Consider the following 11,184-nt stretch of genomic DNA (forward strand, 5'->3'; position numbering starts at 1 on the left):
GGGCTCCAGAGCCTCCCGCTCCCGGATTCGACCTCCCCTCCTGCGGGGACGGCCGCTCCCGGGCTCCAGAGCCTCCCGCTCCCGGATTTGACCTCCCCTCCTGCGGAGCAGCGGCTCCCGGGCTCCCGCATCGCGACCTCAGGGGCAGCCAGGTCCCGGTCCCGGTCCTCATCCCAGTCCCTGTCCCGGTCCCCGTGCCYGTACGCTGCTGGCACCCTGCCAACGCACTTGTAGGCTAGCGTGGCACTGAAGTGCTGCCGGATGTAAGCCTCCAGCACCGCGTTGAAATGCTGGAACTTCCTGTCGGCGACAAGGCCCACGATGAAAACCTGCGGCAGAGGCGGACATTGGGACAGCAGAAYGTCGCAGGACGCCCAGGGCACAGCCTGGTGCCCACAGACCAAGCCCCGAGCGGCGCTGACATCCCCCGTGGGAGCTGCTGAGCTTGTCCGAACCTCCTGCCGCTAGCCCACCCGCTCCTCTGGGGCAGAGCAGATCTCGGAGGCGCAGATGCACCTCTGGTAATTTTTCTGCTGAATCGGAGCAAAATGCTGGGCTTCCCTTGGCCTGGCCTGGGGAGGGCTGAASGCACCTGAGCAGATGAGGCTGGCGGAAAGTTGGTTGGCAAGTCAGACCCGCGGTGAGAGCGAGGCAGGGGGGACTGGAACCTACTCACCAGGGCATCAAAGACAAGCGTGTCATAGACGTCCGTGTCGGCATTCTCCATCATGATGGAGAACAAGGCATCCAAAGTGTCCTGGAGGAACTGGAGGAGAAGAAAGGGTTGTAAGGGCTTGAGCGTTAACTCCAGCATCATCTCGGGTCCATCTCTGACAGAGGGAAAGATCTGTCTTGGGGGCAGAATTGCCCTCTGTATTATTTTCTCAGCCCGAGGCTCCCAGCCCTGTTCCAGGAGACAACTCTCCAGCTTGATCTGTCCTACAGGGCGTTTGGAGTTCCTCTCCGCGTGTGACCACCACGGCAATGCCACCTGCCCTGCCCTCCGGAGCGGTGACGTCCGTCAGCGCTGAGGGAGCGAGAAAGGCCCAGGCATGGGGACACGGCTGGGGCGAGGCGAAGGGCACGTTCAGGGAAGGGAAAACGTGGAGAGCGAAGGCGCTAGGAGCCGCTCGACGTACCTTGATGACTTCCCCTCCATCCACATGCATCAGGTTCTGGAGGTTTCCAGACAGGAGGTTGGGCTTTGAGCGCCACTTCAGCAGCCCGAGCAGGTTGACTGCGGGGGAAGGAGGGAATGGGTCATCACAGACTTTATTTCCCGCTGAGCGCCTCCCGCGACGCCAGCAGACAGGCTCTGCCGTTCCCATCTGCACCGGCCAGGGCAGCTGGTCCTGCTCTGGCAGGAAGCGACCCCAGTGGGAGAGGCTCCGCCGAGGCGCGGGGGCGGCTGCCCCGCTGCTCCCCTGTGGGCTGCAAGCACCCCCGACACCTGGGAGAGCGGAGGGGAAGCGGGCGGCCCCAGCAGCTCCGCGGTGCTGAGCACGGCTGGGCGGGTGCTGGCGGTCACTTCCTCTTCGCTCCCTCACGCAGAGAAAGTAACCAAGAAATAAAATTCCAAAAGTCAAAYGCGAAGCAGCAGCTTCCTCAAAAGCAGGAGTGTTACGAGTAAACGCAGTCCCCAGCCTGGCACAGGCAACGGCAGCGGCTGGTTTGTGTACCCTGCTCGTGCGTCTCCGAGCCTGGAGCATCACGGTGGTGCGAACTGCCRGGCGCAGCCAGCGTCCGGGTTGCACCGATCTTCGTGCAGGAATCGCGGYGTTCCCAGCGCTCGCACGCACCAGCGGGCGCTGCTGGCCCCGGCCACGCTGCCAGCCGTCAGCCATCCCTCGCTGCTGCCGCTGGCCGTGGGCGCCAGCCGCAGCCCTCCCAGCTCGGCCGTGGCTCTGCAAGCTGGGACGCGGGTGGTCGTGCCACACCGCCCTGCAGGGCGGCCGCAGCCCGTGGAGCGCGGCCCTGCGGCGCTGTGCCAACCAGCGCCGTGCTGCACTGCTCAGCACGGCACATCGTGGCACAGCGCAGCCTCGGCTGGCACGGCACCGTGCAGCACGGTACGGTGCAGCACAGCATCGCAGCTGCCAGCACGGCGCAGCATGGCACGGTGCTGCACCAGCGCGGCACGGGACAGCACAGCACCAGCGCAGCACGGCATTGCACCAGCCAGCATGGCACRGCATGGCATGGCATGGYGTGGCACTTCACCAGCTAGCATGGCACAACATGGCACAGCATGGACTGGCATGTCATAGCGTGGTGCAGTGTGGCACCGGCTGGCATGGCACAGTGCAGTACCAGCCGGCACGGCACAGCAAGGCATGGTGCTGCACTGGCCGGCACAGCACAGCATGGCATAGCACAGCACTGGCTGGAATGGTTCAGCACGGCTGGCACGGCACAGCGTGGTACAGTGTAGCACCAGCCAGCACGGCACGGCATGGCACGGCACAGCCCGGAGCAGCCTGAGGCCCGGCATGCTGCAGCTCAGCACGGGAAGCTCTCCAACTTTTTTAATACCAGAAAGCCATAAAGCTCAGCTAAATAAAGGATTATTACGGCAGGAGCTGTAATTGTGCTGCAGGAAGAGAATTAACCGAAGCGTTGTGGCCCCAGGCCCTTCTGGCACCGCTCCGTAACGGCCCCAGCGCCGCCGGCACGGCCGGACGAGGCGCCGCGCGCCGTGCGCCCTGGCGGCACGCTGCGGTCCCCGGGCGCTGGGCCCTCGCCCGGGCTGCAGCGTGCAGCGTCCTCAGCTGCACTCCCTCGTTAGGCGTCGGCAAAACCGAGGCGAAGCGTTTCGAACCGCCGGCCTCACCGAGAGGGCGCTCCGCGTGGGGACGAGACGGGGCCGGTGCCCGTGGTGCTGCCCTCCGGCCAGGCACCCTCCCGCTGCCTCGGGCGCCGGACCCGCTCCGCAGCAGCTTGGCTATCCGGCCCGGTCACGGCGCTATTTCCACGTTTTCCGGTCGTCCACGAAGGACAGGCGCTGCCCTGCTGACCCGTCCGCAGCAGCTCGCGTGCGCGCCGAGAGCGCGGCCGCGGCGCCCGTCCTCGGCGGAGCCCCCCGCTTCAGGCGTGCGCGTGAAGCAGTTCGCACAACTGCCAAGCGCTTCCCAAGGTGCTCTGCACCTTTTTGTTCCACCGCGTCCCAAAACGTTTTCGCCAAGGCAAAATCCTGTCTATAAATGCTGATGTGTCCGTGTCTGAGCCAGGCACTTTCCTGGCCGACCCGCGAAGAACTGGGCAAAGCAGCTAAAAGCCGGAGCTCGGTAACGTGAGMCGCTGTTTCTAAACACAGCCCAGTTTCCGAAGGTTTTTTTCGCGGTTTCCGAAGGCCGCGCGGGATGGGAGGCAGCCCTGACCAGCTCACTCCCTACCCGAACTGCGGGGGCGGCTGAGCTCCCCGGGGCGGCGGCGGGTTAATCTCCCCCTCCGCGAGGGTTTGCAGCGGCCGAGGAGCTGGAGCTCCCCGCGCCGGCTCGGCCCCGAGGGGCCGCGGTGCCGGGCGCCGCCAGGACCTGCAGCCCGCCGCCGCTTGTGCTCCTTCCCCACCTCGGAAAAGCCCATCTGCTGCTAACTCGGACAGGCTCTGCAGACGGGCAAGCCAAAAGATAACCTTAAAAAAAAAAAGAGGGGAAAAAAAAGGAAAAAGGAACTTTACAAGTTCCTCAGAGGCTTGAGCTATAGGCGCAGTAATCTGCAAACAGCTGGTGGCGAATCCTACGCGCACCGGGGCGGCGGGGAAGGAGCTGCGGCCGCCGCCACGGCCGTGACCGCGAGGGCTGGCAGAGGTGGCCCGGGCACCTGGAGCGCCGAGCCCAGCGCAGAGCAGAGCACCGCTCGCTCGAGCGGGGCGCGCGTGWCCGCGGTGACCGGGAACCGCCGTCCTACAGCCAGCGTTTACCTCCCCTGCCTCGGTGCTTTTGGGGCGCCTCTGCTAACGCGGCGTGAGGTTTCGGGCAGGAGGAACGCGTATTCGGTAACGTCAGTTCCTTTCCCGTGCCTGAAGGAGAGGCCCCGCGGGGAGGCGGCAGGCGACCGCCGGGACTCACCGTTCTGGGTGAGCTTCGTAGAGCAGACGAGCGTGGAGATCTGGAAGCTGTCCCGGGCGGACACGCTCACGCCGGCCGTGCCCGCGCTCGCCCGGAATGAGGCGCCCGGGAGGGTCTTCGGCTCCGGCGCGCTCCTCGCGGACGGCAGGYGCAGGTACGAGCTGGCGTCCTCCAGCTTCCGGCCGTCGCCCTGCGACCCAGCACACGTCTCARACGAGCGGGGCGCGAGGAGACGCAGCCGGGGCGCTCGGGAGAGCGCCCGCGCGCAGGCGGCCACCGGCACCACCCTCCCCGGCTTTGCGCTGCGCGGCGGGGCGGTGCAATCGGCAGAGCTACGTACAGCTGCGGGCAGCCCCTGCGCGGTGGGTTCAAAGCTCGATAACACTCGAGAGCCCCCGAAAGCGGGAAGGCAACGCGGGAAAATCAACGCCTGCTCCGCGGGGTCCGTGCGGACGGCCGCGGGCGGCTCGCGCCCGCGGGGACGCAGGGGCCGTGCGGGGACCGTGACCCCCCGTTTCCCAGCTGTGCCCGGCAGCGGGCAGCGGGCGAGGGAAGCGTCGCCGCGGCCTGCCGGGCTCCGGGCGGCGAGGCAGCGCAGCGCGGTTCTTCCTGCCTGCAGCCGCTCTGGACAAACTCGCTTTCTGCTACGCGTCGGACAAAGGCTGCAGAATCCTTGTTTGCTTTTCCCTTCAGCGTGCAGCTTTACCTAGCGATAGCTATAGCTTCCAGCTGACTCGTGTAAGCGCTCCACTCCTGCGGAGGGAAGCCGAGCCTGAACAGGGAAAACTGGCTTCATCTGGGGCCTTTCCTTACCAGCAGGAGATCAAGAGGTCTCGAGAGCTGAAAGCATGTAATTCACATTCCCCTGGCAAACTAAGGTAAAAGGATGAACTAGCTCCTGGCTCCCAGGATCACCGCCAGCGGTCACAGGGAAGAGCAGGAATCTTCTGTTGGATCGGCCCGGGGCAGGGGAGGACGCGAAACGCGGGAACCTCAACTTGCGCAGAGGCTGAGGGTGCCAAGGGGCGGCCTGGGCTCAACGAGGGCAGCGGCGGCAAGCGTTCAAGGGCTACAAAACGCATCCAGGAGCGCAACGCGTGAGGAGCTGCTCTCGCCCCGGAGGAGCACGGCGCTCTGGCTGCGTGCCGCGCTCTGGCCTGGGGAACACTTCCAGAGTTCGGATGTTTTGCCTGATGAGAAGGCAGAAAAGGGAGGTGATAACACGTTTCTAAAGCATAAAAGACTGCTGGGGGACAAGGCACTGATCTCTCTCCGTGTCCGTGCCGGAATAGTGCCAGACGTCAGAAAGATGATGGAAAAGAAACTGCAGCGGCAGCGCAGCACGGGGCTAACCCCCGGGGGCTGGGGCGCCCATTCGCCCGGGCGCTCGGGGTCGGGGCCGGTGCGGGCGGAGAGGAGCCGGCGCAGGGCCGTGGAGCCCGAACGGGCTCGCCGGCGCCCTGGCCCAGTTGCCTGCCCAGCTGCTGAGGCCGACAGTGGGCACAAACCTGTGCGTTCAAAAAGACGCAGGACCCGCGAAGGGAGACAGGTTTACCAAGAGTAAACCCATAAGGACACGTCCAGGAAGAGCAGAGCAAAATTACAGAGAATTTCAGTTAAATATCAGGAATAGCCAAGACTCTGGGAGTGGAAAATCACCTCCTGGAGGAGAGGTTGGAGCTCCCTTGCYGGAAAGGGGTGGTGAAATGCTGGATGCACATGTGAAACACCTCCTGAGCTCACTCTTGAAGCAAGGGACTAACTCGCAGCCGCCTGTTTTCCATGTCTGCGACTGCTCCCAGCTCCCCGAGAGCAGGGGAGCAGCAACGCGAGAGGAAAGGGCAGTTATTCCTGCAGCCTTTCGTACTTCAGCGTTGGAGCTGGCTGCGTTTTTTAAATGAACAGTGAGGTTTTCCTCCTCGCATTTTCTCTCTGCTCTCTCAGAAGGAAAAAACAAGCAGTTTTAAGGAGCCAAACCCTGGTGAAATCAGCTAAAATGTAAAAAATATCTTCAGGGCTGTTCCCTCTCACTTTTGATACACTTAAGTTACCTTTCTCTAAACAAAACTTGCCATTAGCAAAGGAGCGGAGCAGAGATCAGCGAGGAGGCGTGCAGGGAGCCGCAGCAGGTCCCCGGACAGGCAGGACAGGAGGGAAGGACGGGAAACCACCCAGAGCGGCTCTGGGCACGTGCCAGCAGCGCAGCGGCCCCCGAGCCACCTGGGGCTCTGCCTGCGGGTGCAGGCTGCTGCAGAACACGCGCCCTGCGCTGCCTTCCAGCTCACAGCAATTGCTTTGCCCGGCTCTGCCAGTACCTTATACAAGAAAAGGTCATGTTCCCCATCACGTAGGGTTGTACCATCAGGTCGCATCAGCTTCACAAAGGCCATGGAGAAAATCCTCTCGCTTTTGTCTTTAGCTAGGMGAGACAAAAACACAAAGCAGATGAAGTGGGTTCAGGAACAGCCCGAAGAGGTGTTGCATGGGCACAGAAAGGGCAGATGCAGCTCAGGGGCTGCAGAGCAGGAGCAGTGGGCCTCTGCCCTCCTGCCGCTGGAGCCTTTTCCAGAGAAGGTGGTGCCAGGGAAATCAGCAGGCTTTGCACAACATGCAGCGAGACCGCTTAGTCTCCTTGACGCACTTGGGAGAGGTATCTGCTTGCAACTGCTGGAGAACAGCAAAGAGAGAGAGCAGAAAAGCGGATGATGCTCTCCGGCGCTGGGAAGCGGCTGACGGCGGCACCCTGCTCCCGGGGCAGCCGATACTCCTGGCCGCAGGCTGCAGCTGCAGCAGCCAAACACTGCAGGACAGAGACGCTCCAAAGAGCCGGCGCAGACAGCCAGGGCACGGTTTCTGTGCAGGAGGCAGTAGTTTCCCAGGGATCCGCTGCCTCACCATGGGCAGCTGGGACCCAGAGCAAACAGGGGTGACGGCATGCTTCCCCCCCCCAATCCGAGCCCAGATTTCACAGCATCCCTGGTGCATTCTCACATGGGTGCAAGGTGAGGACTGCTCACAGGGTGCTCGTGTTTGTGCATCCCCTGAGCTGCAGAAAGACCACCTCCATTCCAGCCTTTRCTGGGAACATTAGCAGAAGACCTGAACAAGAGAGATACTCACAGTCACTGGAGGAGCGATGCCTGAAGGTGAATCGTATGTGGGTTTTGTGGACATCTTCAATGGGAACAGCAATCTGAGAGAGAGGAGCCCATGTGAGCACAGTGGGGCACAGGCCGGAGGACCTGGCTGGCAGAGACCCCTTTGCGCTTAGGCAAAGGCTGCAGCGAACCATGAATTTGCTTGAATCTAGTCCCACGTGCTTTTCTTCCAATTAATGAGGCTGAATTAGAGGCAGGAAGGTGTCCTGTGCCTGCGCCTGTATGCACGTGGGCCGCTGTGCAGGTGTACRTCTGGGTGCTGTCGCAGACCCACATACCTGCGCGCCTCCCCCTCTTCCCCGTGTCGGCTGTAGGTGTGGCTCCACTGGCAGGACACGTGGCTGAGCCCGTGGGAGAGGTGTGTCTGGCACGGGGGACCACCACCAGCCACGGGCGTGCTCGTAAGCCTGCACCCCAAAGCTCCTTGCCAGCAGGGATGCTCGGGACATCTGCCTCCCTGCCCATGGGGTCGAGCTGGAGGGGACCTCACCAGGGACACTGACTGCTGAGACCACCACTGACCACTGCAGCAGAAGTCCCACCTCAGCCKCCACACGAGGAGGCTCGTACAGACCTTCACTGTCTCCATCCATCGCTGGTGTCGCTGCTGGTAGTAGACCACAGAGCGATACTCGCTTACCGGCTTGTCCCCTGCACCATGGTAGATCACGTTCTGCAAAGAGACGCTTCACGTTCAGCTTTGGACATTGTTTTCTACAGCTCTTTCTCAGGTCAGAGATACTCGAAGGCCTGGAGTATTTGGCACTCCCTYGAGCCACAGCAGCCCCGCAGCCCAGGCTGGTCCAGCCCCTGCCCACCAGGCGGGCTTGGCCTCCCACCCGTCTGCTGCGTCCCCCCTCGCGTCCCTGTGCCCGGACGTCTCCAGCCGGTTCCCGGCATCGCTCCGCAGCCCAGCTTGCGGCTGCGGACAGGCTCCSCATGCCCCATCCACACCAGCAGGGCCTGGCTGCGCGGGGACGCGAGGGACGCGCGATCCCCCAGTGCTGCCAGGACCCAGCTCCTCTCGCAGCGCGGGAAACTCGTTATCGCATGCGGGGAAAGAGGTGGGGGGAGACAGCGCCTCTGGAAAAGCCCAGTAGGAGCCTTAGTAATTAACAACCTGGTTCCTCGCAGATCGGGTAAGAACCGAGTCTGAAACAAAAGCAAACGCCCCGGAGAGGGAGACGCAGGGCAACAGCGGCTGCGTGAGCTCGGAGCCTGCCCGCCGGGCGCCTGTCCTGAAGGACGACCTCAGGAGCGCCGGTTCGCGGGAAAGGAGCCTGGCCCCGGCAGCCAGCGCCCGGAAGCCTTACCGGCACCACGCTGCCGGCCTCGTCACAGACGCACACTGTCACCTCCACGTTCTTCTGCGTCTTTTTGCTGCCCTTGTCAAACTCGCCCTGCACCAGCGTCAGGTAGATGTCGTTCCGGACGTCGCCTGGGGAGAGGCACCAGAAAGCCGGTGAGCCAGGCGCTCCGGCCCCTGCACGCTGCCGCGCCGGGGGCCCTTGAGGGACGCGCCAGGCGGGAGCCCTGGCAGAGCACGTGCCACCCCCGGGATGCCGAGCAGGACCTGCCCCTGCCTGGAAACCCGGCGGTGCGGCTGGGGAGCTCCAAGCTGGGGCTGCAGCATCCCAACGCCACCGCCGCATCCCAGCCCTGCCACATCCCAGCGCCGCCGTATCCCAGTGTCGCCACTGCATCCCAGTGCTGCCGCTTCCCAATGCCACCACCACATCCCAGCCCTGCCACATCCCAGTGCCACCGCATCCCAGTGTCGCCTCTGCATCCCAGTGTCGCCTCTGCATCCCAGTGCTGCCGCTTCCCAACGCCACCGCCGCATCCCAGCCCTGCCACATCCCAGTGCCGCCGCATCCCAGTGTCGCCACTGCATCCCAGTGTCGCCACCGCATCCCAGTGCTGCCACCACATCCCAGTGCTGCCGCTTCCCGATGCCACTGCTGCATCCCAGCGCAGCTGGCAGCAGGCTCCACTTCCGAGCACAGCCGCGTCCCCGTCCCCGTCCCCGTGCGTGCACCCTCGCCTGCACCCCTCCAGGCCTGCTCCGGGCGACCCCAGCGCTACCCCAAGCCCGCGACGTTGGACAACGGCCGCCCAGAGCGGCGGTGGCCCAGCCCTCCCTCTTGCCTGGCATGATGACCTCCGGGTAGCCCAGCTTGCGTGCCACCACTGTGCTGCGGTCCACAAGGTGGGGATGGTCTTTGCGTGCCTGGCTCAGGTCTCCCCAGAGCATCTTCAGGGACACCCAGAACCCTAACGGGGATGGRGAGAGGGTCGGCGCCGCGCTGAGCACCTCCGGCGGCTCATCCGGGCWCCAGGACGACACTCTGCGCCCGAAGCTGGCCTGGAGGGACCCTGCGTCCCACCGGAGGCACCACCACCCCCAACCCGTGAGGACGCGGGTCCCCTCCGCGCCTCCTCTGCAGCACCGCCTGCCGTGGGGGCTCTCCCCTCGGCGCCCCACTCTTGCGCCCGAGCGCTGCTTGGAGCCGGCTCCTGGCAGCCCCAGGGCGCGCGGGAAGCGGCCGGCGCCGCGCCGGGGCTCAGGCGGGCAAAGGCATCCCACACGCAGGGCGACGCGCCCGCGGCGGCGAGCCGGGGCACGGCGCGCCCAGCGCCCGCGGCAGCGGCTACCTTGGCCCTTGTGGTTGATGTCCTTCCCTTCCACCGCTTTCCGTATCATGCCGTGCAGAAAGTCGTTGTCGGCCGCTGCCCTGCCGGAGCACGGAGGGGTTCGGAGGTGCTTCCCGCCGGGGGCACGCGGGAGGACCCCGCGGCGCAGGCGGCCCCGGCGGGACGCGGCCCCGACCCGAGCCCGGGCTCGGCCCCGGGCACAGTGCCAGCGAGCTGCCAGGAGCGGCGTTTCCCCTCTCCGTAGCTTGCCGCTCCTTTCTAACTCCACTGAGTTCCCAGACCTGCTGACATCGTGTCACCAATTGCTCCTTACAGAGCCAAATTTCACGGGAAAGATGTGGATTTTGGCCACCCCAGGCCCCGCTGCAGCCCGTCTCCCCGTGCCCGCGGCCCCAGCGCGGCGGCACTCACAGGTGCACAGGGATGAAGTGCTGCTTGTCCTCGTCGCTCTCGCTCTTCCCCTTGGAGATGTCCGTGATGTCCATCACTGCAGCGGTGCAGCGGCATGGGGCGGCTGCCGGAGGCTCCGCAGCGGGAATGCCGCCGCCAGGCTGCCCCACGCCTCGGCCGGCGGCAGCCGCCCCGCTCCCGCACCGGCCGGCGGCCGGGGCTGGACGGGACCCGGCCCAGGGCGGACGGGCTCTGCCGGGCGGCAGCCGGGCAGTCCGCTCTGCTCCTGGGGGACGCACTCAGCCCACAACGCAACGAGCTACCACCTGCTAATAACTCACCTGGTAATTACTCTGTGGCTGAGCTCCYAGTGCACGCTAATTAGGCAGTTAAAATCAATAACTCCCTCCCAAGTGCCTCTGAGGAGGATCGATCCCCAGGGCCCACGGCGGACTGCAGCTCACCCGAGATGCCGAAGGGCCGCCGGAGGCCCGTGCTGAGCTTCCGGCTGTAGGTCTCCCGGAGGTCCATGCGTCCCACCCGGATGATCTGGCACACCAGGAAAAGCTTCTCCCGTTTCAGGTCTTTGCTGCCCAGGTCCTGGGGCGGGAGAGAGGGTCGGGCGTGTTGGGCGCTTGCAGCGCAGCGTGCGAGAGGGGCTGGCGCCGGGGCCGGCACCCCGCGCGGTGCACAGACGGGCCGGCGCCGAGCCGCCACCGCACGTCTGCTTCCCGCAGCCCGGCTGCGCCCTCGGGGCGAGGGACCCCTGCCCGTGGCGCCCACGGAGGGGCCGCCCGGGTGTCCGTSCCTCTGGGCGAGGCGGCGCGGAGGAGCTCGGGAGGGAAGGGTGATGCACGCGGGCACGCCGCAGCCGGGCCGGGCCAGGCAGCAGGGCCGGGGGCACTGCCGCAACG

General features: G+C 65.2%; 1 protein-coding gene across 1 annotated transcript in view; it reads right to left on the reverse strand.

The window, feature by feature from the left end:
* The window catches only part of LOC146588827 (dedicator of cytokinesis protein 2-like), a 78,960-nt gene that overhangs the window by 61,971 nt on the left and 5,805 nt on the right, over positions 1-11,184 (reverse strand). The window contains 12 exon segments of the mRNA XM_085317298.1: positions 229-329; positions 677-766; positions 1,140-1,237; positions 4,068-4,257; positions 6,383-6,486; positions 7,188-7,260; positions 7,800-7,898; positions 8,539-8,663; positions 9,374-9,499; positions 9,881-9,960; positions 10,292-10,367; positions 10,735-10,870. Of these exon segments, the coding sequence (XP_085173424.1) occupies positions 229-329; positions 677-766; positions 1,140-1,237; positions 4,068-4,257; positions 6,383-6,486; positions 7,188-7,260; positions 7,800-7,898; positions 8,539-8,663; positions 9,374-9,499; positions 9,881-9,960; positions 10,292-10,367; positions 10,735-10,870 (1,298 nt within the window).

Source organism: Rhea americana, unplaced genomic scaffold (assembly GCF_003343005.1).
Source record: "Rhea americana isolate MKP2758 unplaced genomic scaffold, rheAme1 scaffold_495, whole genome shotgun sequence".
Lineage (NCBI taxonomy): Eukaryota > Metazoa > Chordata > Aves > Rheiformes > Rheidae > Rhea > Rhea americana.